This window comes from Oryctolagus cuniculus, chromosome 17, assembly GCF_964237555.1.
Source record: "Oryctolagus cuniculus chromosome 17, mOryCun1.1, whole genome shotgun sequence".
Classification (NCBI taxonomy): Eukaryota; Metazoa; Chordata; class Mammalia; order Lagomorpha; family Leporidae; genus Oryctolagus; species Oryctolagus cuniculus.
The window spans coordinates 53,815,685-53,841,269 of record NC_091448.1 but is presented as its reverse complement, the minus strand read 5'-3'; the positions used below and the strand labels follow the sequence as shown (position 1 = coordinate 53,841,269).

Below are 25,585 nucleotides of genomic sequence, written 5' to 3'. Positions count from 1 at the left end.
GTGGGACTGTAAACTGTGCAACCTCTTTGGGAAACCCTATGGCTGAAATGGAACTATGCAAAAAGACAGGTACCGGAATGTCTATGGCAGCACTGCTCTTTGTGGTCTCGCCTGGAAAAGACCCAGTGAACATGCGCGGTGTGCTGGATAAACACTGTGAACACACACTGTCATACACACGTGCACACACTGTCATACATGTATACACATACACTATGGTGTGTTCATTTGCAGGCGTACTATCAGACATGTGCATTTAACGCTACGCATGTATATGCTGCATATACATCAGCATACATGTACACATGTGTGAATGTGTGCATGCTATCATGTGCATACAGCACTATCACACATGTACATACACTCATGCACACGTGCACACCACACTATCATACATGTGCACACTATCACGAGTGCCCACTACCAAGTACATGCACACATGTGTGCAATGCTATCATTTGTGCACACACAAGTCCACTATCGTATACATGCACACGTGTGTGTACACGCTAATACACATGTGCACAAATTCACACACTGAGAGCAGCCACAGATGGGCATGTTAGCTGGTAGAAGGGGAAGCTTCGTTGGCTCCTCCTGGCTGCGGAAAAGTTCGGGTTTTCTCCCTTGAAGAGGGGGAGAGAGTATTAAGATCGCTTGTGCTTCCGAAGTGCGGGAACCTTCCGGTTCTGTTTCTCCTTCCCCCTCTTGCTCTGTGTGGCTGCAAAGCTGCTTGTCCTGCTCATGCCGTCTCTTCAGTGGCTCTGTAGACTCAACCCCACCCTGTTTCTCCCCCTCCCTCCCTCCCTCCCTCCCTCTCTCTCTCTCTCCCTCTCTCCCTCTCCCTCTCTCCTTCCTCCTATTTGTCTTTTTCTCCTGTTGCTCCTTCACCTTGAAAAAAAATTTCTTGCCTTTGCCATTTCTTGGTTTTGATTTGCTGTCCTCACTCTAGAAGAGGGGTACTTTGAGTCACTCCAATACTTTTCCCTAACGCTGTCGTTCCCTCCCGTGGGCCTTTGTGCCCCTCCCCTGCCCCGCCCCCTCCACACTTCATCACGAGGAGACAGCTCCTTAATTGGATTTGAAATTGCCAGCATGATACATGCCCATTACAGCAAGTCCAGCCAGACTGATGTATACTCAGAGGTTAATGCCCTGTCTCCGCCTTTCCTTCCTTCAATACTGATCTCCTAAAGTCGCCAACCAGCGTTCACCCTTGCTAGGGGGCAGCTTCCTGCACCCCCCCCCTTCACCTGTGCTCACACAAGGATGCATGGGGACATTGACAGAAACACAAGTCTCTTCCTATTTTTATGAAAACCAAATTGAGCTATATGTGCTGGTAGCTTTTTCTGTCGTTTACTTTTTTTTTTTCCATTTAAATTTAGATGTCCCTCCAAATCAATAGATCTAACAAGTTCTTTTCAGTAGCTTTATTATATAAAAATGCAATCATTTTTCCAACCACTGCCCATGTGGTGGATGTCGGGTTGTTGGGTTTTTCGCCACTGCACACAATGCTGCTGTAGATAACCCTAAGTTCTGTGGCTTCTGTTTAGTAGGACAGGGTCCCCAGAGTGGAGGTCCCAGAACAAAAGGTGTGGGTCTGTTTGTTCCCTACAGCAAGCAGCGGGAGGACCCATCCCCCTCCGCCTCAGCTGCCGGTGGGGACGACAGCACTTGCTGGGTTTTGCTAAATCTGAGGGGTGAAAAGATGGTATTTTTAAAAAAGATTTATTTATTTGAAAGGCAGAGTTACACAGAAGAGAGGCAGAGAGAGATCTTCCATCCGATGGTTCACTCCCCAGTTGGCCGTAACAGCCAGAACTGCGCCAATCCAAAGCCAGGAGCCAGGAGCTTCTTCCAGGTCTCCCACATGGATGCAGGGACCCAAGGACTTGGGCCATCTTCCACTGCTTTCCCAGGCCACAGCAGAGAGCTGGGTCGGAAGTGGAGTAGCCGGGACTAGAACCAGTGCCCATATGGGATGGTGGCAATGCAGGCCAGGGTGTTAACGCTGTTTGTCACAGCACCGGCCCCTTAAAGATGGTATCTTGCTGGTGCCGTGGCTCACTAGGCTAATCCTCCGCCTTGTGGCGCTGGCACACCGGGTTCTGGTCCCGGTCGGGACGCCGGATTCTGTCCCGGTTACCCCTCTTCCAGGCCAGCTCTCTGCTGTGGCCTGGGAGTGCAGTGGAGGATGGCCCAAGTGCTTGGGCCCTGCACCCCATGGGAGACCAGGATAAGTACCTGGCTCCTGCCATCAGATCAGCGCGGTGCGCCGGCCGCGGCAGCCATTGGAGGGTGAACCAATGGCAAAGGAAGACCTTTCTCTCTGTCTCTCTCTCTCCCCCTGTCCACTCTGCCTGTCAAAAAAAAAAAAAAAAAAAAAAAAAAAGATGGATGATATCTTGTTTTGAACTGCAGCTCTTAACTTCTCGTACAGTTGTGACTTGTGGTGTGGAAAGCAAAATGATCCCTAACTCCTGCATGTACTAATTTGAAGTTTTAAACGCCATTCATTTGGGAATTAAAGAAGGAAGAACCTTCCTTCTAGTCCATGAAATAAGCAGGAAGAAGAAAGAGGAGTGAACTTATCCACACTGTGTTTTGGGTCATGATGTTGATTTTTTTTAATTATCTGATGACGCCTTTCCAGCTTGTGCTTTTTTTACAGAAAAATATTTAAGGAGCTAAAAAATTAATTTCCTTATCAAAAAATGGTATCCTCTGTTTCTGCCTTCCTGTCTTCTTTGACACTCGGATCCTGTATTTTTTTTTTTTTAAGATTTATTTATTTGAAAGAGTTACACAGAGAAGGAGAGGCAGAGAGAGAGACAGGTCTTTGACCCACTGGTTCACTCCCCAATTGGCCCCAGTGGCCGGAGTTGGGCAGATCCAAAGCCAGGAGTTTCTTCCCAGTCTCCCACGCGGGTGCAGGGGCCCAAGGACTTGGGCCATCTTCTACTGCTTTCCCAGGCCATAGCAGAGAGCTGGATTGGAAGAGGAGCAGCCAGGATACCGGCACTGCAGGCTGGGGCTTTACCTGCTACGCCATGGCGCCAGCCCCTCCTGTATCTTATTTCACGTGACCATCGTCATCTTCAGAGGTGGTCTTGGGATGAAATTTTTGGTTTGTGGGTTCAGGGACTGACTCTTAGGGCATTGTGCCCCAGGTAAATCAGCGGCGGAGGAAGAGAACTAGAACCCAAGGCTTCCCCTTTGCCCTGGCTTTGGTCTCTGACTCGCTCGCGCTCTCTGGATTTTGGTCTCCTAACGCTGTTCCCTGCACAGGGCCCTCATGTGTCTGTTTCTCGTTGGCACCGAGTGCGCTGTGTCCATTCATTGGCCCTCTGGCCAGTCTTGGCCTCCACCAGCCCTGACGTCCCACGCCGTGGCCTGTGCAGTGTGCCACCCAGCGGGGGAGACGGAAGATGGTTAGAGGAGCTAGGTTGGAGTTCTGACCGTCTTTCCCATTCGGCCCATGTGAAATGAGGGTAATGATGACCCCTGAAAAAGCTGTGAAGTTCAAGAGAGAAAGACACGTGAAGCCCCTTTAAGCTGGACAGTGTTCTGTGCACACGAATGGACACTTGCTGCCCCAGGCGTGCAGAGATTGTGTGCTGCTTGAGGAGGTGTCTGTCACACAGAGCTTGCAGGCCAAGCGCGATGCTGTATAAAGAAGTGCTAACTTGTGTGGTATGGGGCGTATATGGTCTGGTAGGTTAGCAAAGGCTCATTTTTGTGTGGGTGGAGAAGACTTTGGCCACAGTCAAACCTGAGATCACCTTTGTAGAGTGAGGAGAATTTGTACACTGTGTGTGTGTGTGTGTGTGTGTGTGTGTTTTCTCTCATGTAGTCTCTTGAATCCCACTCTTTCTAGAGGAAGCTTCACATCAGGCTCACGTTGGCACCCAGCTGGTTGCATAGAAGTCGCCCGAGGGAGCTGAGCAGAGTCCTGGGCCTGCTCTGAGTGGCAGAGGGTGCCATGGTGAGAAGTGTGCGGGTCTTTCTGGGTTACGGCATCCTGCGTGCAGGGTAGACGAATTGGTGTGCTCAGCAAGGCTATGGAGGTAGAATTGCTGGCCGGACAGGCATCCTTGGTGTTTGTGTGTTTTCAGTGTGCTGGTACCCTCATGTACTTTTCTGGTGCCAAATTGATGTGTTCATACATCATTTGGCAAATTTCTACTGTTGCTGGCATTGCTAGCCAGTAGCTTCGTTTCACTAGACTCGCGTCTTTGTCCAAAGAATAGTGTTAATTTTGGGCCAGCATTGTGGTGCTGTGGGTTAAGCTGCCCCTTATGATTCTGGCATCCCATACAGGCACCAGTTCGAGTCCCAGCTGTTCCACTTCTGATCCAGCTCCCTGCTGATGCACCTGGGAAAGTGGCAGAAGATGGCCCAAGCCCTTGGGCCCCCCATACCAACATGGAGACCCAGACAGAGTTCCAGTCTCCTAGCTTCAGCCTGGCCCGGCCCGGGTTGTTGCAGCCAGTTGTAGAGGGAACTACAGGATGGAAGATCTCTATTTCTCCTCTCTCTGTAACTGTGCCTTCCAAATATTTTTTTAATTGTGCTAATTTGCACAATGAATTGGACATTTTATTTTTATAAAATGAGCAGGAATGGGAAAAATGTTAAAAAGGGGGAAAATAGTAGGAAAGGAGCAGAGGTGGCCACCATGCCAGATGTCGAAATGCAAAAAAACCAAACATACAAATTGTCACGTCAGTTGGACACTCGCTGGATTTCTGAACACAAGACCCAGAGTTCTTACTGGAGATGGTGTCAGAGAGGCCTGGCTCTGGGAGCAGCCCCTCCCTCATCAGAGGGGAGCACCTTGTTGACTTCCGTCTGTCCGTCCTGTTTCTATACACGTGTGGAATACAGGGCGGAGCCGCTCCTCATCTACGGTGACCTCTGGGTGGCGGTGGGGTGCGCTTCAGCTGCCCACCAGCAGGTGGCTCCCACGCACCGTAATTGTGGCCACACAGCTCCTTCACCTCGCACCAGGATTCCTGGCTGTTTTGGCGGCCCTCGTCCCTTTTCTACGGTCAAGTTTCCGTGACAATCAAACACTGAGAGAACGTTTCCTTGTCTTGTCTTATTTGCCTGGTTTTAGATCGCCCAGATAACCCGCAGGAATAGCGCGGCAGGGCTTCTGAAATTTGGCCTGAAAGCCCAAGTTAATTTGTTTCTGTCGTTTCAAGAGCAGTCTGATTCCGATTGGCATTAACGTCTTCAGGGGAAAAAGAAATGGGTGGGGTGCAAAAAACCCAAAGGATGAAGCGTTGAGTAGTCCAGTGACCGTGACCGGCGAGGCCCACACGTCCGTGGCCCTTGATCCTGAACGGTTTCACCAAGAGGTGGTTGTTAGGAGCCCTGGGGAAGTTCAAAAAGTAATGGAGAATTTCCGTTTCCATAAGTAGTGTCCCTTTCCCCCCAAGTCACCCAGGTAAATTTGGTCATGGGGGAATGGGGGAGAAGGGATTGGTTTAAAATTAACAAAACACTTATTTGAAGGGGGTGTTCAAGATGCTACAGTGAAATTCCCTGGAATGATATGGAAGGAAGATATTTTTCCAACTTGAGTTCTTATCCTGAGCTGATACTCAGCGTGGTTTGTTTATTCAGAAGAATCTGAGAATTTACTTTGCACTAGGCACAATGTTAAGCCTTTTTTTTTTTTTGGTCCCTAGAGTCCCAGCTCTAGAAGATCGGGTGTTTGTGTGTGTCTTGTTCACTTGCAAGCCCCTGGATTAGTGCCTCATGCTTAGAATATTCAGCACAGGTTCTGTGGGGTGGACGTAAGGACGGACGGGATACGTAAACAGAGTGTCTGGAGTCCCGGGCAGAAGGAGGCTAACAGTCCAGTAGACATGACTGCAGGTGTCCGCCGACCGTGGATCCCGACCTCGAGTCTTGAAGGAACAGCATTCTTTGGGATCATTGCTAGCAACTCTGTTGAAGTTCGGGAGGTAACGAAAAATTTCTCTCTGCCCACACTGTGTCGGTTCCTCCCGAGTCGCCCACGAGTGGAAATCTTTCTCCCCTCTCTCCGGGTTATTCCCCAGCACTTGTGGGGTTTTTCCTTTTGAACGGCCCTCCGTTCCCTGTGGCCGCCTCCCCAGTCACCGCCCACCCGACATGCTGCCGCAGCCTCTGCAGGTTGCTGCCAGGCGTGCTCTCCAAGGTCCCGTCCTTGTCCGAGAGCCCCTTTCTGGAGGAAATTTGAGCCTTTGTGCATCAGTATTTTTTAAAAAATGATTGATTTATTTGAAAGTCAGAGTTGCGCAGAGAGAGGGGGTTTTCATCCACTGGTTCACTCCCCAGTTGGCTGTAATGGCCAGAGCTGTGCCGATCCAGAGCCAGGAGCTTCCTCTGGTTTTTCAACTTCTACTGTTTTCCCAGGCCATAGCTGAGAGCTGGATGGGAAGTGGAGCCGCTGGGACTCGAACCGGTGCCCATATGGGATGCTGGCACTGCAGGCGGCAGCTTTACCCGCTACACCACAGCACCAGCCCCTATTTGTTCAGAGAAAGAAACTACAGAAGGAAAAACAGGTTTGAAAGAAAGGAGCTGCTCTTGCCTCCCTCGGTAGCCCGAGCCTCCCTACAGACGGGGCTCACCGACACCCCAGGAACAGCTGCTTGGTCCTTATTGCAAAGCTTCCCGACCGTGAACTGATACTTCTTCCAGACCAAATAAACATTTTGTGTAGTCACTCTGACATCTTTTTGAAACGCTCAGAAAAGCAAGCCATTTCTTGGAATCCTCTGCTGTTTCAATTCTGTATAAGAACACCCTGGCCTTGAATTCCAGCAAGCCCCAGCCTCTTTGTCAGCAGGAGGAGGTGTCCCTGCCCACGCTGTCCTAATTCAATAAGGTGCATCACTTTCTCTGAAAGTGTGACCATGAACCCCTTTGGTGATAATCTTTGCGAGATGGATATCTGTCCAACCTACTGATGTCGCGTTTGAGTTCCGTTTGTTGGATAAGTTCCATCTCAAAGGGATATGGATGAAAGCGGTGGATGTATTTTTTAAAAGGTTCCAAGAAGTCGGAAGGAGAGTAGTGCTTCCTTCCTTCAGCTCCGCAAGAGAGAAACACGACTGACTTGTTAGCCAAGAGCGAGGTTGAGCTACAAGGTGCTTTACTGAGAGAATTCCCCCTCCAGGGATCCTCTGCAGCCGTCCAGTGATGCTGGTCTTTGCTCTTGTGGTCTTGAAGGAAGGTAGTAGTAGCCGTTAATTTCTCAAGATAAAAATGTTACTTCTCTCCTTTTTTTTCCCCCCTCCTCTTTTTCTCTGGCTTCAAACCCCAGTGGTTTTCCCAGTTCTGTTGCATAAACATTTCCCGAATGCCGCCTCTCTGGCATGTTCCATGGCTCTGCGTTTTTTTTTTTTTTTTTTTTTGGTACTGGGGATGGTGGCCTCCTTCCTCACTGAGCTCATAATTCAGGAAGGGAGGCGGATGACTAAGTAAGCAACTTCAGGCCTGCTTGATAAATGCCACGTCAGAGGTTGGGAGCACAGAGCCGCGGGAGCACCAGCGAGTGATTGATTCTAGGGCAGGGGTTTGGGGGCGGGCTCAGGAAGGGCTAAGCAGCAGGAGTGACGTTTGGGTTGGGCCTTAGGGGATGAATAGAGTTTTGCCAGATGGATCAAGGGGTGGGGGGTGGGGGCCCTCCAGACTCATAGAAAAACAGGAGAGCGTGGAAGTTCGCGCCTTTGTCTGGATAGCGGAGGAGGGGGGAAGTGTGGGGAGATGGGGTTGCAGGGGCAGCCAGGGTCCTGTTGCAAAGCTGACCAGGCTCGCTCTGTAGCGCCCAGGGAGTCACAGAAGTGTTTTCGGTGGAGGAAATGGGTGGCGTGGTACCTGAGAAAGATTCTGGTATAGGCAATGATTGGAGGACTGAGTGAGAGCCACTGGGAAGGAACATGGAGACCCCATCAGGAGGCCGCGGTGTGGTCCTCCGTAGAGTTGATGAGGGTCTGAGCCAGGGTGGGACCAACAGGCGTGGAAATGAGGACGTGGACGCGAGAACCAGCTGTGAGGGAGGCCTGGGTCAGTGGTGAGCTGCGTCGGGAGTGTGGTGACACCACTGACCGACACAGAGCAGAGAAGCAGCAGGGAAGGGCAGGCAGGGCCGGGAGCATGATGTCGGATGAGTGGAACTCGGGGAGGAAGAGCCAGCTGGCGGTGCATCCACGGGGCAGACGGGGCCTGCAGGCCTGCGTCCTGGGCCTAGGATGTTTCTAAGTCCTCACTTAGCACGGTGCTTTTTGGTCAGGCTGAGGGGTGGGTGACCACTGCCAGCCTGGGCCACCTGTTACACAGGATATCTTTTTGACTATTTGTATGCTGTCACCTCCCCCCTCCCCCCCCATCAGCATCACCCTGGGATTCCGGAAGCATCCTGCGAGGGAGGGAGTGTGTGGCCCCCTACTCCTAGTTACGAATCCACCACCATAAAGACTCCAGGGAGTCTGTCCAATTTCATTTGTGCCAAGCCTAAGTGTTTCTGGTCACTGCTAGCATCTGTCCTCGTGGTGGGAAACCACTGGGACACACAGAACTCCCCAGGGAGAGACAGTGTGGGGAGAAGAGCTGCTCTTGGTAGACTTCCGGTGGAACACCAGCACTTGCTGGCAGGTGGGGGGAGCGGAACCCGTCCTGCGCAGAGGAGGAGGAGTCAGTGGGTGGGGTGGGGCCTGGAGGAAGGGGAAGGAAGATGTGCGGGCAAGGCCTAGAGAGGGGTCCTGGGAACCGGGAGTGGGGTTTGCAGGGAAGACGGCCGTGGGTGAGGGGAGTTTTAGTGGAAGATGCAGGAGTTGAATCGCAGTAGGTTGAAGGGCAAACCAGGGAGTCGGGGAGTTGAAGAGTGAATGAGCTAGCTTATCCTTCAAGGAAACTTCTCATGTAGGAGAGGATTCGTATGCACGCTTTGAGGATCCATAGGATGGGGAACAGCTTGCAGAAAGCCTGATTTGTCAGATTCTGGAAGAGTGAGAAAGATTTTTTAAAAAAAAATGTATATTATTTTTTATTTGAAAGGCAGAGTTAGAGAGGCAGCGACAAAGATATCTTCCATTTGTGGTTCATTCTCCAAATGACCACAATGGCCAGAGCTGGACCCTTCTGAAGCAGGAGCCAGGAGCTTCTTCCAGGCCTCCCATGCAGGTGCAGGGGCCCAAGGACTTGGGCCATCTTCCACTGCTTTCCCAGGCCATAGAAGAGAGCTGGATTGGAAGTGGAGCAGCCGGGTCTAGAACCGGCACCCATATGGGATGCCAGTGCTTCAGGCCAGGGCTTTTAACTAGTGTGCCACGGTGCCGGCCTGAAGCTTCTTTTTGGTGCACTTCTTTCTCAGGTATTTGGCCTCCAGCTTTGGAGCAGAGGTTGAGTGCAGAAGGGGGGGGGGGGGGGGGCGGGGCCATCAGCGTCAGGGACCAGTGCCTCAGCCCTGTGATGGAATGTTCTAGTACCTTCTAGAGTCAGCTGGGAGCCCTGGGGCTTGTCGCCGATTATGTTGCCAGTCATGGGAAGACCCTGGGAGGCTCTGAGCAGAGGAAGCGGATTTGTTCATGCAGCGATGGCTCCGGCAGCTGTGAGGAGAGGGAGTAGAAGCAGGCGACAGGTATGCTGGGGTGGTCCCAGAATAGAGGGGAATGCTCTGACTGGCTGATGGAGTAGATGATATGGGGTGTGAAAGAAAGGGTCCCAGGTTTTTGGCCTGAGCCAGCGGGTGGTCCGTAGTGGATTTAAACAACCTGAGAAGCTGAGGGGGAGAGAGGAATGGGTTTTGTGGGGGAAAGTACTATTTTTCCCCCTCTTACTTATGTACTTCATGAAGAAAATCTCTTTTAAAAATATTTATTTGAAGGACAGAGTTACACAGAGGCAGAGAAAGATCTTCCATCTTCTGGTTCACACCCCAAGTGGCTGAAACAACCAGAACTACGCCAGTCTGAAGCCAGGAGCCAGGAGCTTCCTCTGGGTCTCCTCCGTGGGTGCAGGGCCCAAGCACTCAGGCCATTTTCCACTGCTTTCCAGGCACATTAGCAGGGAGCTGAATTGGAAGTGGAGCAACCAGGACTCGAACCTGCGCGCCCTTAATGGGATACAGGCACTGCAGGCGGCAGCTCTACTCACTTCACCACAGCGCCGGCCCCTAGTGTTGATTTTTTTTTTTTTTTTTAAGATTTATTTATTTGAAAGTTACGGAGAGGGAGAGAGGTGGAGAGGGAAAGGGAGAGAGAGTGTCTTCCATCCGCTGGTTCACTCCCCAGTTGGCCACAACGGCAGGAGCCGCGCAGATCCAGGCCAGGAGCTTCTAACAGCTTCTACGCCTCTGACCTGTTCCACTTGTTTGGCAGTGACTCATGTACAGAATCCCACATGACTCCTATTTGCTTGCAGAGGGAGATGAAATTGAGTGGTTATTACAGGATTTAAATCTGAAACTTTTACCTCTTGGATACTTGAGGCTACTCACTTAAAAGTAAGGCTATAAAGACACAAATCTGGGGGCTGGCATTGTGGCATAGCAGGTTAAGCAGCTGCCTGCAGTGCTGACATCCCATAGGGGCACTGGTTCATGTCTGAACTGCTCCACTTCCAACCCAGCTCCCTGCTAATAGCCTTGGAAGGCAGCAGAAGACGGCCCAAGTCCTTGGGCCCTGTACCCACGTGGAAGACCCAAAAGAGGCTCCTGGCTCATGGTTTCATCCTGGGCCAGCCCTGGCTGTTGCAGCCATTTGAGGAGTGAACCAGCAGGTGGAAAATCTCTCTTTCTCTCTTCCTCTCTTTCTCTCCCTCTGTGTAATTCTATCTTTCAAATATTTTTTCTTAAGAAACACATCTGCTTTTTTTGATACAGTGGTAAAGTTGTACTTCCGTGTGCACTTGAATGAGAGAACAGCCGTATGGGTAAAATCTCAGTCTGAAGAATCAAACATTTTCTTGCAGTGTTATGTGGCTTAGTTTCTTGATATGTATCATATTCTTCTGTAGGATTTAAAGTGCTAAGTCAAAAATGAAATCAGTATAGCTTTTGGGATTGACTCGTTTATTTAACAGTAGTACTTCCACAAGTTCTGTATGTATAGTGCAATTACTAGTATAATGATAACAGTTACGTTTACTGAGTGATTTTCTGCCTAGTGCTTGTACTATATTAAGCGCTTTGCACACAGTTCACACACTGTACCTTGCTCCCTCCGACCCCAGCACACATACACCCTAGAATCAAAAGAACACTTGTAAGGAATTTATGCTTTATGGAGCCGATGCTGTGGCATAGCAGGTTAAGCCACTGCCTGTGATGCCAATATCCCATGTAGGCACCAGTTCAAGTCCTGGCTTCTCCACTTCCCATCCAGCTCCCTGCTAATGTGCCTAGGAAAAGCAGCAGAGGATGGCCTAAGTGCTTGGGCCCCTGCACCCACATGGGAGACCTGGTTGAAGCTCTTGCTCCTGGCTTCCGCCTGGCCAGTCACTGGCCATTGTGGTCATCTGGGGAGTGACCCAGCCGATAGAAAACATCTTTCTCCCTCTCTCTGACTTTCAAATAAATTAAAAAAATTATGCTTTGTAAGGGATGAGATTTTCATCCATTTTTGTCTTTTTTATATCCATTGATTAGAATAATGCACACCTAATGATACGTATCAAGTGAATGTGTTTTGAATGAGTGATTTATTTTTAATTATTTAAGGCAGCAGCCCCATAAGGTGGCTATTGGTGGGTGCTGTGCTGTTGGCCGTTCACAGCGTCTGGGAAGCCGTGTGCAGTGCTGAGGGGGGTGATCTTCAGTTCCTCCCGCCTGCCTGGTGGACCTGGGATTCACGTGTGAAAGGTTAAACAGATGGAGTAGACAATGACGGATGTGATCAGGGCTGGAAGGATGCTGAGTAATGGGGAGAGATGTGGGTGGGTATAAAACCTAGGGCTGTGTCTGTACAGAGCGAATGCTTGGTGTTGCTCCTACTGCTGCTGTAACATCGTTGCCCTTTTTTTTTTCTTTTAATGGCATCAGACTCAGGATTTAGGATTTACCTAGGTTTTTTTTTTTTTTTTTTTTTTTTTTTTTTTTTTTTTTTTTTTTTTTTTAAGATTTATTTATTTTTCTTGAAAGTCCGAGTTACACAGAGAGAGAAGGAGAAGCAGAGAGAAAGGTCTTCCATCCAATGGTTCACTCCCCAATTGGCTGCAATGCCTGGAGCCGTGCTGATCCGAAGCCAGGAGCCAGGAGCTTCTTCTGGATCTCCCATGTTGGCTGCAGGGGCCCAAGGACTTGGGCCATCTTCTACTGCTATCCCAGGCCATAGCAGAGAGCTGGATCAGAAGTGGAGCAACCAGGACTCGAACTGGCACCCATATGGGATGCCGGCACTGTAGGTGGCGGCTTCACCCGCTACACCACAGCACTGGCCCCTTACTTACCTAGGTTTTTGAAACCTGTAGTTCTACTTTTTCTTTAATTTTCTTTCTTTCTTTCTTTCTTTCTTTCTTTCTTTCTTTCTTTCTTTCTTTCTTTCTTTCTTTTTTTTTTTTTTTTTTTGACAGGCAGAGTTGTTAGAGTCAGAGTCAGAGTTACAGTCAGAGTTACAGTTAGAGTGAGAAAGGTCTTCCTTCCGTTGGTTCACCCCCCAAATGGCCGCCACGGCCAGCACGGTGCACAGATCTGAAGCCAGGAGCCAAGTGCTTCCTCCTGGCCTCCCACGCGGGTGCAAGTGCCCAAGCACTTGGGCCATCCTCCACTGCACTCCCAGGCCACAGCAGAGAGCTGGACTGGAAGAGGAGCAACCGGGACTAGAACCTGGCGCCCATATGGGATGCCGGCGCCGCAGGTGGAGGATTAACCAAGTGAGCCACGGCACCGGCCCAAGATTTATTTATTTATTTGAAAGAATTACACAGAGAAGGAGAGGCAGAGAGAGAGGTCTTCCATCTGCCTGTTCACTCCTGAGTTGGCCACAACAGCTGGAGCTGTACCGATCCAAAGCCAGGAGCTTCTTCTGGGTCTCCCATGCTGGTGGAGGGGCCCAAGGACCTGGGCCATCTTCTACTGCTTTCCTAGGCCATAGCAGAGAGCTGGACGGGAAGTGGAGCAGCCAGGACTTGAACTGGCACCCGTATGGGATGCTGGCACTGCAGGTGGCGGTCTTACCCACTACGCCACAGTGCCAATCCCAACAGATATTTCTACCTTTGGTGTATGAAAAAAATTTGTCTTAAATATGAAAGTGACACACTACCTACTGCACTAACGAGGCACCTACTTTGTCTTAAATAAAAAGGCCATTTAAGAACTCCTTTCCTAATAATGTCTGTGTGGTTATGCCTCTGGTACCTCTTGGAGGATTAGTGTGAGTGTTAGGTTCTCCCATCATCTCTCTGGCAAGCTGTAATTCCTTGGACCAGACTTGTACCTTGTTCATTCCTGTATCTCTCAACAGCACTGGAACACAGTTCCTGGCATAAACCAAGGATGCCGTAAATCGTGGTCAGGTTGAATTTTCAGAGCATGTGAGGCTGGGCCTCTCTGCACCTGTGGGAGCGGTTTGCAGCTGAGCTGTGTTTTCTGCCATATGTAATGCGTTTGACATTGTTCTCAGGTCCAGTCTGATGAGTGAAGAAGCTAAGCGAGGAGCGCCCAACCCTTGGCTCTTGGAGGAGCCAGAGGAGACCAGAGGCTTGGGTTTTGATGAGATTCGGCAACAGCAGCAAAAAATCATCCAAGGTACTGAACACCCCAAAGAGTGTGGGTTTAGAAGTAACCTTGCCAGCTTTTTGCAATAGCCTTGAATGTCCCTTAACCCCCACTGCAAATCGGAACGAAACTGTTGGCCTAATTTTTAGGCTCTTGGGATCTTCGTGCCTCAGAATACCTGAGGAATAGACGCCGGCCGTCACCCACCCCGCAGCTCAGGGAAGCAGGGGATCTGTCTTCGGACCTGAGCTGGTCTCATGCTGACGAGTCTGGGTGACTTTGATGTGTGTACCTATAGGTTTTTTTTTCCGAACGCAAGACTCCATCTTTTTCTTCTATAAAATAAGTCAGTTTGGTTTTTACCTTCAAGTTCATCTTGCTCAGTAGCTTGTCAGCCTAATTGTTTCTTTTTCAACCTCTTCTGCTGTTCAAACTTGAGAAGCAGTGCATGATTGCCATACATAGTTCAAGCCATCTAGGGCTAGGAGAGATGGCAAACCATTGCTTCTCCAGTCTCAGCCTGGGTTCAGTGGGGCCAGGCATGTTTCCTCAGATGTGGATCCATGGTGTGCATGTATTCAGTGTAACACGTGAGAAACACAGGTACCTCCTGATAGGTGTGTCATCCACACCTTTTTTTTTTTTTTTAAGATTTATTTATTTGAAAGGCAGATTTAGAGGCAGAGGCAGAGAGAGCGAGAGCGAGCTTCCATCCACTGGTTTACTCCCCAGATGGCTGTGATAGCCAGAGCAGGGCCGATACAAAGCTAGGATCCAGGAGATTATTCTGGGTTTCCCACATGGGTACAGGGGCCCAAGGACTTTGGGCCATCTTCTCCTGCTTTCCCAGACCTTAGAGAGCTGGATTGGAAGTGGAGCAGGGAGGACTTGAACTAGCACCCATATGGGATGCCGGCACTGCAGGTGGTGGCTTTGCCCGCTATGCCACAGCACTGGCCCTCTTCCACAGCTTTTAAAAAATGTAATGTGTGGCCGGCGCCGCGGCTCACTAGGCTAATCCTCCACCTTGCGGCGCCGGCACACCGGGTTCTAGTCTCGGTCGGGGCACCGGATTCTGTCCCGGTTGCCCCTCTTCCAATCCAGCTCTCTGCTATGGCCAGGGAGTGCAGTGGAGGATGGCCCAAGTGCTTGGGCCCTGCACCCCATGGGAGACCAGGAGAAGCACCTGGCTCCTGCCATCGGATCAGTGCGGTGCGCCGGCTGCAGTGCACCGGCTGCGGCAGCCACTGGAGGGTGAACCAATGGCAAAAGGAAGACCTTTCTCTCTCTCTCTCTCTCTCTCTCTCTCTCTCTCTCACTCTCTCACTGTCCACTCTGCCTGTCAAAAAAAAAAAAAATGTGTCAGACATTTTTCATGTCAGTATATACAGGTATGACCTTTGTAATTCTACTTTTTTTTTTTTTTTTTTTTTTTTGACAGGCAGAGTGGACAGTGAGAGAGACAGAGAAAGGTCTTCCATTTGCCATTGGTTCACCCTCCAATGGCCGCCGCGGCCGGCGCGCTGCGGCCGGCGCACCGCGCTGATCCGATGGCAGGAGCCAGGAGCCAGGTGTTTTTCCTGGTCTCCCATGGGGTGCAGGGCCCAAGCGCTTGGGCCATCCTCCACTGCACTCCCTGGCCACAGCAGAGAGCTGGCCTGGAAGAGGGGCAACCGGGACAGAATCCGGCGCCCCAACTGGGACTAGAACCCGGTGTGCCGGCGCCGCTAGGCGGAGGATTAGCCTAGTGAGCCGCGGCGCTGGCCTTGTAATTCTACTTTTTAAAAATAGCTTTATTGAGATCGAGTTGATGCTATCATAACTAGCACACATTTGAAGTGTATGATTTGGTAAGCATCGACACATATCTACAAACCTGCAAAACCCTCGATACAATCAGAACAAACATATTCGTCACTCCCAAAGACATCCTCCATGTCATTTTGTAATTCTTCTTGCTGCTTCTCTCATTCCTAGACAACTACTGTTCTGCTTTCTGTCACTCTAAATTAGTGTCTCTTTTCTGTAATTTTATATAAAGAGTCCTCCAGGCGCTCCCCCCGGGGGAGGAGGAGGTCTGGTTTGTTTCTCTAAGTGTATTAAGGTTCATGTACGTGTTTCACGTGGCAGTATTTTGTTCCCTTCCGGTACACTGTGCCATGGTATGACTGTCACAGGCTGTGTTATCCAATCACCTGTTGATGGGTATCTGGGTTCTTTTCAGTTTGGGGCTGTTATACATAAAACTGCTATGAGCGTTCATGTGAAGGTCTTTGGACATCAGTTTTCATTTGTCATAGGTAAATACCTATAAACAGCATGATTGAGTCAGGCAGCAGGTGTCTGCTTACTCTTTAACATTTTGTCACTGGCAAATTGTCATTGTGCATATTTATGAATGCACAACGTGATGTTTTGGAAAACGTATACATCACAGAAAGGGTAAATTAAGCTAACATTTGTATTACATTACATACTTATTTATTTGCGGTGAAAATGCCTAAACATTTACTCTTTGAGAAGTGTGGCTAAGATGCCGATCGGGATGCCTGCAGCCCATAGCACAGTACTTGTGTTGGATATCTGGCCCCAGCTCCTGGTTCCAGCTTCCCACTGAAGGAGACCCAGGGCAGGCGGTGGGGATGGCTCAAATAATTTTTTTTTTCTTTGTTAAATATTTATTTCAAAGGCAGAGCTACAGAGAGAGAGGGAGAGACAGATATCTTCTGTCTGCTGGTTCACTCTCCCAAGTGGCCATATTGGCTAGGGCTGGGCCAAGATGAAGCCAGGAGGCAGGAACTTCTTCCAGGTCTCCCATGCGGGTGCAGGGGCCTAAGCATTTGGGCCATCTTCCATTGCTTTCCCAGATACATTCGCAGAGAGCTGGAAGGGATGAGGAGCATCCAGAACACGAACTGGTGCCCATATGGGATGCTGGCGCCACAGGTGGAGGCTTTACCTGCCACGCCACAGCGCTGGCCCCTCTCTCAGCAGTTTTCAAGGGTGTTAGCCACCGTGTTGTACAACAGATCTCTTGACCAGCATTTTGTTTCCTCAAACCAACATCTCCCAAATCTGTCCATCCCACCCCACCTCCCAGCTCCCAGTGAGTACCATCCTACTCTGCTTCTCCGAGTTTGACCTTTTGGATTCCACACCTCCTTGAGTTCACATTTGTCTTTCTGTCCCTGGCTTATTTCTCGTAACATGATGTCCTCCAGGTTCACCCACCTTGTTAAAAATAACGAGGTTTCCTTCTTTGTGAAGGCTGAGTAGTACTCCGTTGTGTCGTAGGCTGATTCTGTATCACAAGGATTCGGAGTAATGCCGCCTTGAACATAGGAGTGCAGATAGTTGACATACACGGATCTTACTTCTTTTGGGTATGCACCCAGTAGTGGAGTCGCTGGATCCTATGGTAGTGCGTTTTTTAATCTTTTGCACTATTTTCCACAATAGCTTTATTAATTTACATTCCTATCAGCAATGTACAAGGATTTCTTTCCCCACATCCTTGCCAGTGATTGCTATCTTTTGCCCTTTTCGATGAAAGGCATTCTAACAGTTCTAATAGCTCATTGTGGTTTTGATTGGCATTTCCTTGATAATTAGTGATGTTGAGCATTTTCCCATATAGTGGGCCTTTTGCACATCTTTTGAGAAATGTCTGTTCAGGTCCTTTGACCACATTTTGATCCAGTTAATTAACTGTTGAGTTGTTTGAAGTTTTTTTTTTTTTTAAGGTGGTACTTTTTTTTTTTTAATTTATTTATTTGAAGATCAGAGTTACACAGGGAATGAGAGGCAGAGAGAGAAAGGTCTCCCATTTGCTGGTTCACTCCTCAAATGGCCTCAACAGCCTGAGCTGGGCCAATCTGAAGCCAGGAGCCAGGAGCCTCTTTGGTTCACTCCTGCAGTGGCTGCAAGGGCTGGGGCTGGACCAAGCCAAAGCCGGGAACCCAAAACTCCATCTGGGTCTCCCACGTGGGTGGCAGGAGTCCACGTCCTTGGGCCATCTTCTGCTTTTCCAGGCACCTTAGCAGGGATCTGGATAGGAAGCAGAGCAGCCAGGACTGGATCTGGCTCTCTAGTATGGGATGGCGGTGTCGTAGGTGGCAGCCTAGCTCACTGTGCCACAGTGCCAGCCCCTACACTGCAAACCAATTTCAAAAGCAACTGCACCATGTTACATCCCCAGCAGGAGCATATAAGGGTTCTGGCTGTTTTTCATCCTCACCAAAACAGTAGGTGTGCAGGTGTTATCTCACTGTGATGCTGGTAGCCGGCGCTCTCATCACTACTGGCTCTGCCTGTGCCTGTTTGCCATCTCTGTCTTCATTAGTTAAGTGTCTGCTCAGATGGTTTACCCGTTTTCAACTAGGTTGTCTGTTAACATGCAAGAATTTTTAAAAATATAGCTTTGCATATGTTATGAGTCAGGTGCGTGTTTCCCCTACCTTATGTCTTACTTTACCTTCTTTATCCTCTTGACCGTGTCTTCCACAGACGGGCTCCTAAGTTTTATAAAGTTCTTGTGTGGTTTGTGTTTTTGGTTGTAGATAGGAAATCACTGGCCAGCCTGAAGCAACAAAATGTGCTGCTTTGTTTATTTCTAGAAATTTTGTGGTTTTAGGTTTTTCACATTAGATCTGTGATCTACTTTGAATTTATTTTTTTGTATCATGAGATAGGGATAGAAGTTCAGTGTTTTGGTTTTGCCTATGGATATCTGATCTAGCACCATTTTTTTTAAGAAGACCATCCTTTCTCTACTAAATTGCTCTACTTTTGTCAGAAAAACCAATGGACCATGTATATATTGGCCTAATTTTGGACTCCTTTTTTTTTTTTATTTTCCTATTTGTTTCGCTTGATTATTGTACCTTTATGACAGTTTCCTTTTTTTTTTTTTTTTTTTTTTTTTTGAAATACACTTAAGAATTTGAGAGGTAGAGTAACAGACAAAGGAAAAGGTCTTCTATCTGCTGGTTTACTCCCTAAATGGCTGCAGCAGCTGGAGCTGAGCAGATCCGAAGCTAGGAGCCAGGAGCTTCTTCCAGGTCTCCCACACAGGTGCAGGGGCCCAAGGACTTGGGCCATCTCCTGCTGCTTTCCCAGGCCATAGCAGAGAGCTAGATTTGAAGAGGAGCAGCTGGGACACAAACCAGTGCCCATATGGGATGCCGGCGGAGGCTTAGCCAATTATACCACAGTGCTGGCCCCTATCTTAAATATTTTTAAGTACTTGAAGGGAGGGCGGGTAGAGATACTAAGATTTTCCATCTGCTGGTTTATTCCCCAAATAGTTAAAATGGCCAGAGTTAGGCCAGCTAAAGCCAGGAGCCAGGTCTCCCATGTGGGTGGCAGGGACCCAAGCGCTTGAGGCATCATCATCTGGCTCCCGGCATGCATTAGCAGGAAGCTGGATGAGAAGTGTAGGAGCCAGGACTTGAACTGGCACCCTGATACAGGATGTGAGTGTCTCAAACAGTGACTGAATCCCCTGTGCCGCAGTGTATGCCTATCCAGCAGATAGATCTTTAAGTCAGATAGTATAAGCTGTCCAACTTTGTTCCTTTTTAATTGAATATTGTAAATCTCTTATATTTCCATGTGAAGTTTAGGGTCTGCTTTCAATTTCTACCAAAAAAAACCTCCTGGAATCTGGATCAGGATTACACTGGGTCTTCGAGTGAATTCATGGAACAGTGATATCTTTTTTTTTTTTTTTTTTTTTTTTACAGACAGAGTTAGACTGAGAGAGAGAGAGAAAGGTCTTCCTTCCGTTGGTTCACCCCCCAAATGGCCACTATGGCCTGTGCGTTGCAGCTGGTGGAACAGTGATATCTTACTGTCAAGTCTCCCAGTCCATGAGCGTGGTAGATCTCTGTGGTCTAGTTTTTAATTTTCTTAGCAATGCTTTTTGATTGTCACTCAACTGTCTTATACATCTTTTATCAGATTTACCCGTAAGTATTTGTTTTATTCAGTTGTGAATGGCATTAAAATTTTCAATTCCTGATTATTGTTTGTATATATGTATAATTTTTTAAATAATTTATTTGAAAAAAGGAGGAGGGAGGGAAGGAGAAAGAAATGAAGGGGGGCATTGGTTTAACCCATCATGCCACAACAGGGGCTCCTATCATCGATCTTTGTATATTGACCTTGGATTGTACAACTTTGCTAAGCTCACTAATTTGATCTAATAGTTATTTTTCAGATTGGTGTGATTTTTTTCCCCACAGAAATGGCCATGTCATCTGTGAATAAAGACAGTTGTATTTCTTCATTTTAATGTGGACACTTATTTTTCTTGTCTTATTACACTCGCTGCAACCTCCTGTGCAGTGTTGGATAGCAGTAGTGAGAACACTCAACCTTGCCTTGTTTCTGACCTTAGTGGGATGCTGGTTATTGCGGATTTTTTTCTGTTATTGGATTTGTGTGTGTGTGTGTGTTCCTAGAGATAGTCCTGAGAGCTTCAGTGGGATGCAATTACTTGAGTCTTGCTTTATAAGGCAGACCAATGAGGTGTTTATTTTAGAGCAGGAATCAGCAAACCATGACCCATGGGCCACATCTGGTCTGCCATTTACTTGTGTGGTCTGCCAATTAAACAAACAAAAGACTCTAATTTTCAAACAGTTGAAAAATAACCAAAAGAAGAGCATGTTGGCCAGTGCTGCGGCTCACTAGGCTAATCCTCCGCCGGCAGCGCCAGCACACCGGGTTCTAGTCCCGGTCAGGGCGCCGGATTCTGTCCCGGTTGCCCCTCTTCCAGGCCCGCTCTCTGCTGTGGCCCGGGGGTGCAGTGGAGGATGGCCCAAGTACTTGGGCCCTGCACCCCATGGGAGACCAGGAGAAGCACCTGGCTCCTGGCTTCAGATCAGCATGATGCACCGGCCACAGCGGCCATTGGAGGGTGAACCAACGGCAAAGGAGGATCTTTCTCTCTGTCTGTCTCTCTCTGTCCACTCTGCTTGTTTAAAAAAAAAAAAAAAAAAAAAAAAAAAGAGCATGTTGTGACTTGTTAGGAAATTCAGAGCTTGGAGTTGTACCCAGATGAATGGGAGCACAGCTGTGCTCGTTGACTTGTGTGTCGTCGCCTGCAGGTGCTCTCTCCATGCAGTGGCCAAGCTGAGCAGTTGCGCTAGGGACCACAGGAGCCACAAAGCATAAAATACTCACTGGCCCTTCCCAGGAAATGTTTACTGACTGCAGTCCTCCGAGGGGGGCTTCCCCCACGACTGAACCAGAGCCACGCTGAGTGCTCTGTCTGATGCCCCACGAATTGTGACCTGGTTTATAGGCCTAGGAAGCAAGCCTGACCCTGTCTGGGCTCAGAGGATCCGTCCCTGTGCCCCTCGGAGCAGTTCTTCCCCCCAGCGTGGGGAGCCTCCTCACAGGCGAGCCCTGAGCAGCACCAGGTGAAGGCTCCCAGGGCCCCGTGCAGCTCTGCAGAATTCCCCCTCTGCCTTTCTCTCCCGGGTTCTGTGCCCTGCCCACTCTAGCCGCCCCCCTCCCTTGCCCTAGCCACACTCTGCCAACCCAAGAAACCACCCCTTCCCTGTGGTGGAGAGTTCTGGCCAAGGCAGTGATCTGTGGCCGTCTTGCAGCTCATCCCATTGGTTGCCCACCGCTCAGGGATCACTGCTCTTGGTTTCCCCACACCCCTAGCTTGAAGCTGCTGCTCCACGTTTTTCATCCTTTGTTTGGGGCCGAAAGGAAATCCGGTCCTTGGCCAGAGGCAGAAGTCTCATTCCATTTTCAGCTCCCTTTGCATAGTGAAATGGTCTGGTAGCAGACAGCCTGTGCCTCTCTGTATGTCCCGTGCTGCATCCTTCACCCACGGCCGCGTTTGAAGAGAAGTTGAAAGGGAGGCAGCGCTCCACATAGCACAGCCAATCACGCACAGTGCATTCTTCCTCAGGGTTCACGGTTCCGAAAGAAGCGCCTTGCAGCTAATACTAAAGGATTTGCTGGCATTGTTTGCCGAGAAGTGTCCTTGTGCCTCTGAGAAGGTGCTACGTTCAGGGATTGTTGTAGCAGAGATGTGACAAGATGCCCCTGTGAGTTTTTGTTACCAAGTTTCCAAAACAGAGCCATCTTACTGAGCTCCTGGCCCTTTGAAAGCTGGCCTTGGAGCTTGGGGGGTGTGTGTGTGTGTGTGTGAGAGAGAGAGAGAGAGAGAGAAAATATGAGGGAGACTCACAGCACATCTTGCAGGTCAACTTCTCTCTCGTACCCTCACCTCTGTCTGTGGCCTGTCCCGTCCTCTTTGCTTTGCTAGCAAGCTGGTTTTCAAGGGTAAACACAAAAATGGAAGTCAGCTTCATACACAAACCCTTAATTAGCCTTTTGTCTGCCTCAGGAATCCTGGTGATGTGCTGAGGTTGCTATGGCTTTGCTCCACTGCCAGCGCCTGCACTAGATGAGAATCCTGAAAGGTCATTCCCAACGTCCTTTTGCCCGTGCAGTGTGCTGGCCTCTCTGTACTTCGGATGACCCGTGGAAGCACTTTGGAAACCATCCCGAGGTTAGGTGTTTGATCCGGCGGTCAAGAGGCCAGTTAGGACCCCCGGGCCCCACACTGGGGCGCCTGGACTCAAACCCTTCTCCATCTCCTCAAAGTCCAGCTTCTGTGAGCGCAGATCCCGGGAGGCAGCAGTGAGGCTCCAGTAGCTGGGTTCCTGCCACCCGCGCGGGAGACCTGGGTGGAGTTCTCGGCTCCTGGCTTCGGCCCTCAACATGTTGTGGGCATTTGGGGAATGAACCAATGGATGGGAGCTCTCTCTTCCTGTCGGTTTCTCTCTCTACCTCTCAAAAAAAAAAAAAAAAAAAAAAAAGTGTGTGTGTGTGTGTGTTGTTTTTCCAAAGAAGATCACTATAAAGTAACACTTCATCGGTAGTACCTGCCTTGGAGGGCACTGGGTGCCGCCTTTACCTAACCTAGAAGCTGGGCCTCCTTGCAGCCAGTTAGCCAATGCTGGCTCCCCGACTCTAAGCTGGAATTGGAGGCATAAATGAGCATTAGGCATAAGAATGCTGTGGGGAGGACAATAACTTGACTGTTGTAAAAATCTCTGAGAACCGAGGTGCGGACCCTTGTTCCCAAGTTGGACAACAGACATGCAGTTCCATTCTCCTTTTACTCAGGTGTCTGTTGAGGGGGTTTTACTTAGCTTCATCTAGTCCTGCTAGATGCTCTCTTTACATTTGAGCCAAAAGTTGTGCGTTCTAAATTTCTACATTCTTAGACCTCTAAGCATTCCACGTGAAATAGGGGTGGGGAAGGTGGTTAGCCAGACCTCCTCTTACACTGGGAAATCTTCGTACTTAATCTTTGAAGCCTTACTGTCACCATACCACAGAGAGCTTTCTCTGAAAGTATCCCTTCTCGTAGCTGTCCTATAGACTGGAGGAATTTTTCCCTAAAGTATGAAGATAAAGCAAAAAACATATATTTGAACTTACTCTGAGTCTTCCTAACAGTGATCAACTTTCATCTAGCCTGACCTAGTCTTTTCCTCGTGTTTCCCTACTTCTCCTGATGCAGGGAGAGTTCCTCCTGTACATTAAGTGTGAGAAGTCCCATTGCTTCCCTCTGGATGCTGGACAATGTGACAGTACACATGTGTGTGTATCTATGTAATTTGCCTATGTCTCTCTGCCTCATTTTTGTGTGTGCACATTTATACACACACATATATGTGAGAGTTCACTCTCATCTGCTGGTACACTCTGCAAATTGGGGCGGAGCCAGACTATGGAAACATAATCCAGGTCTCCAGCGTGGGTGGCAGGAGACCCTTTACTTAGCTCAGTGCTGTTGTCTCCCAGAGGCTTGCACTGGAGAGAAGCTGGAGTTAGGAGCTAAGAAGTGAACCCAGGCACTCTGATGGAGGCCATGGGTATCTTAATTGCATAGACTATTTTTTTTTTTTTTTACATTTTTTTTTGACAGGCAGAGTTAGAGAGAAAGGTCTTCATTTTCCATTGGTTCACCCCCCCAAATGGCTGCTATGGCCGGAACTATGCTGATCTGAGGCCAGGAGCCACGTGCTTCCTCCTGGTCTCCCATGCGGGTGCAGGGCCCAAGGACCTGGGACATCCTCCACTGCCTTCCCGGGCCACAGCAGAGAGCTGGACTGGAAGAGGGGCAACCAGGACAGAATCCGGCGCCCCGACCGGGACTAGAACCTGGTGTGCTGGCACTGCAAGGCAGAGGATTAGCCTATTGAGCCGCGGCGCCGGCCTTGCACAGACTATTTTTATAAGCTACAGTCTCAGTGCCATTACCACCCCTACAAATGCACAGTCAGTCCTTACCATCTCCAGGTACCCAGTCAGCATGCAAGCCTTCCCGATTGCCCTCTGCTATTTCATCTCAGAGTGTGCAGTTCAGGATCAGAAGGTGGCTGACACGTCGCGAGCAGGCAGCCTGTCCTTCCTTTTTTAAGTCTTCATTTTCTCTGTTGAAGAGACAGGCTCCTTTGCCTAGTGGTTTCCCACTCTGTAGACCTCGTGCCTGTACCCCCATACGTAGCTGAGCACATTCCTCTGCCTCCCATGTTTTCTGTAAGTTGGTGGTCAGGTTTAGTGACTTGGTCAGAATCGGGTCTGTTGTCCTTGGCAAAAGAGTGTTACAGTGACTGTCCCTTTGTTTTTCATCTGCGGCCATCAGACGGCCCTCCCACGGTTATATGATATTTACTTAGAGGATGCTTTTCCTGAATGACTAAAGATAGGAAGTGTCCAAACACCTAATTGTTCCAAAGGGATTTTTCAGGACATGATTTTATTCATGTTATTTTTTTTTATTGCCGTGGGTAATAAACTAGACAAACGTGGTAACTTTAACCGCGTATCCGTGGTCTTTACCGGTTCCGTAGGTCAGGAGTTCAATGGAGGCCTCCCACGGTGCAGATCAAGGTGCTGGCAGGGCCCGATTCCTTCCTGGGGAATCCATTTCATTGCCTTTCCCGGGTTCCAGGGTGGCCCACGTCCCTCGGCTGACGGTCCCCTTGGTCCACGTCCAGAGCCAGGAGGTGGCATCCCTTTCCCCCGACTTCGTACCTGCCTGTGACAGCAGCTGGGAAGGAGTCTCAGCTGTTCGTGACACATTTGATCACGTGGGGCCTTCCTGGATCACGTGCAGGGTCTTCATAAGTTCATGGAAAGTACGTACTATGAAAAAGCTGTGGACTTTGATTTATTTGGGAGACAGAGCGGGCAGAGAGCTCCCATCTGCTGGTCCACTGCCCCCGAAAGCCCTCGAGGGCCCTCGGCTGCAGCTGTGCGTCCAGTCCAGGTCTCTCCTGTGAGCGGCAGGCACTTGAGCCATCGCTGTTGCCTCCCAGGATTCACTTGCAGGAGCTGGAGCTGGAGCAGAGCTGGTGTCCTGCTCAGGCACTCTGATACGGGACATGTGCATCCTGACCGCCAGGCCAAGTACCTGCCAGCAAGCTCGCATTTAACTCCATTTTCTACAAACGTTCTGAAGTCCTCTTGCACAGTACAGGCTAATCTCCCATCTCCGATTCCTTAACCTTAATCCTTTCTGCAACATCCCTTTTGCCACGTAGGATACCATTCATAGACTCCAGGGATTCGGACACTGACATCACTGGGGAGGCCACCATGAGCATCCCTTGTTTAAAAATCCATAGCACTGTAAAATCGAGTTTTTAATAGAATAAGCTAGGTTACAAATGACCTATTGTGATACCCCAGTCACTGACATGATAGAATAGAGCAGGTTACAGTAGTGAACTCTCCTTATGGCATCATAGAAGTCTTGCTGGTTATACTACCTGCATGGTTATTGATTTTCTATATCTTTGCAGGATAGCAGCTTTGTTT

The 25,585-nt window shown here is 49.3% G+C and overlaps 1 protein-coding gene across 1 annotated transcript in view; it reads left to right on the top strand.

The window, feature by feature from the left end:
- The window catches only part of STX8 (syntaxin 8), a 303,428-nt gene that overhangs the window by 46,831 nt on the left and 231,012 nt on the right, over positions 1–25,585 (top strand). The window contains exon 5 of the mRNA XM_070061378.1: positions 13,626–13,750. Within this exon, the coding sequence (XP_069917479.1) occupies positions 13,626–13,750 (125 nt within the window). The remainder of the gene's footprint in view (positions 1–13,625; positions 13,751–25,585) is intronic.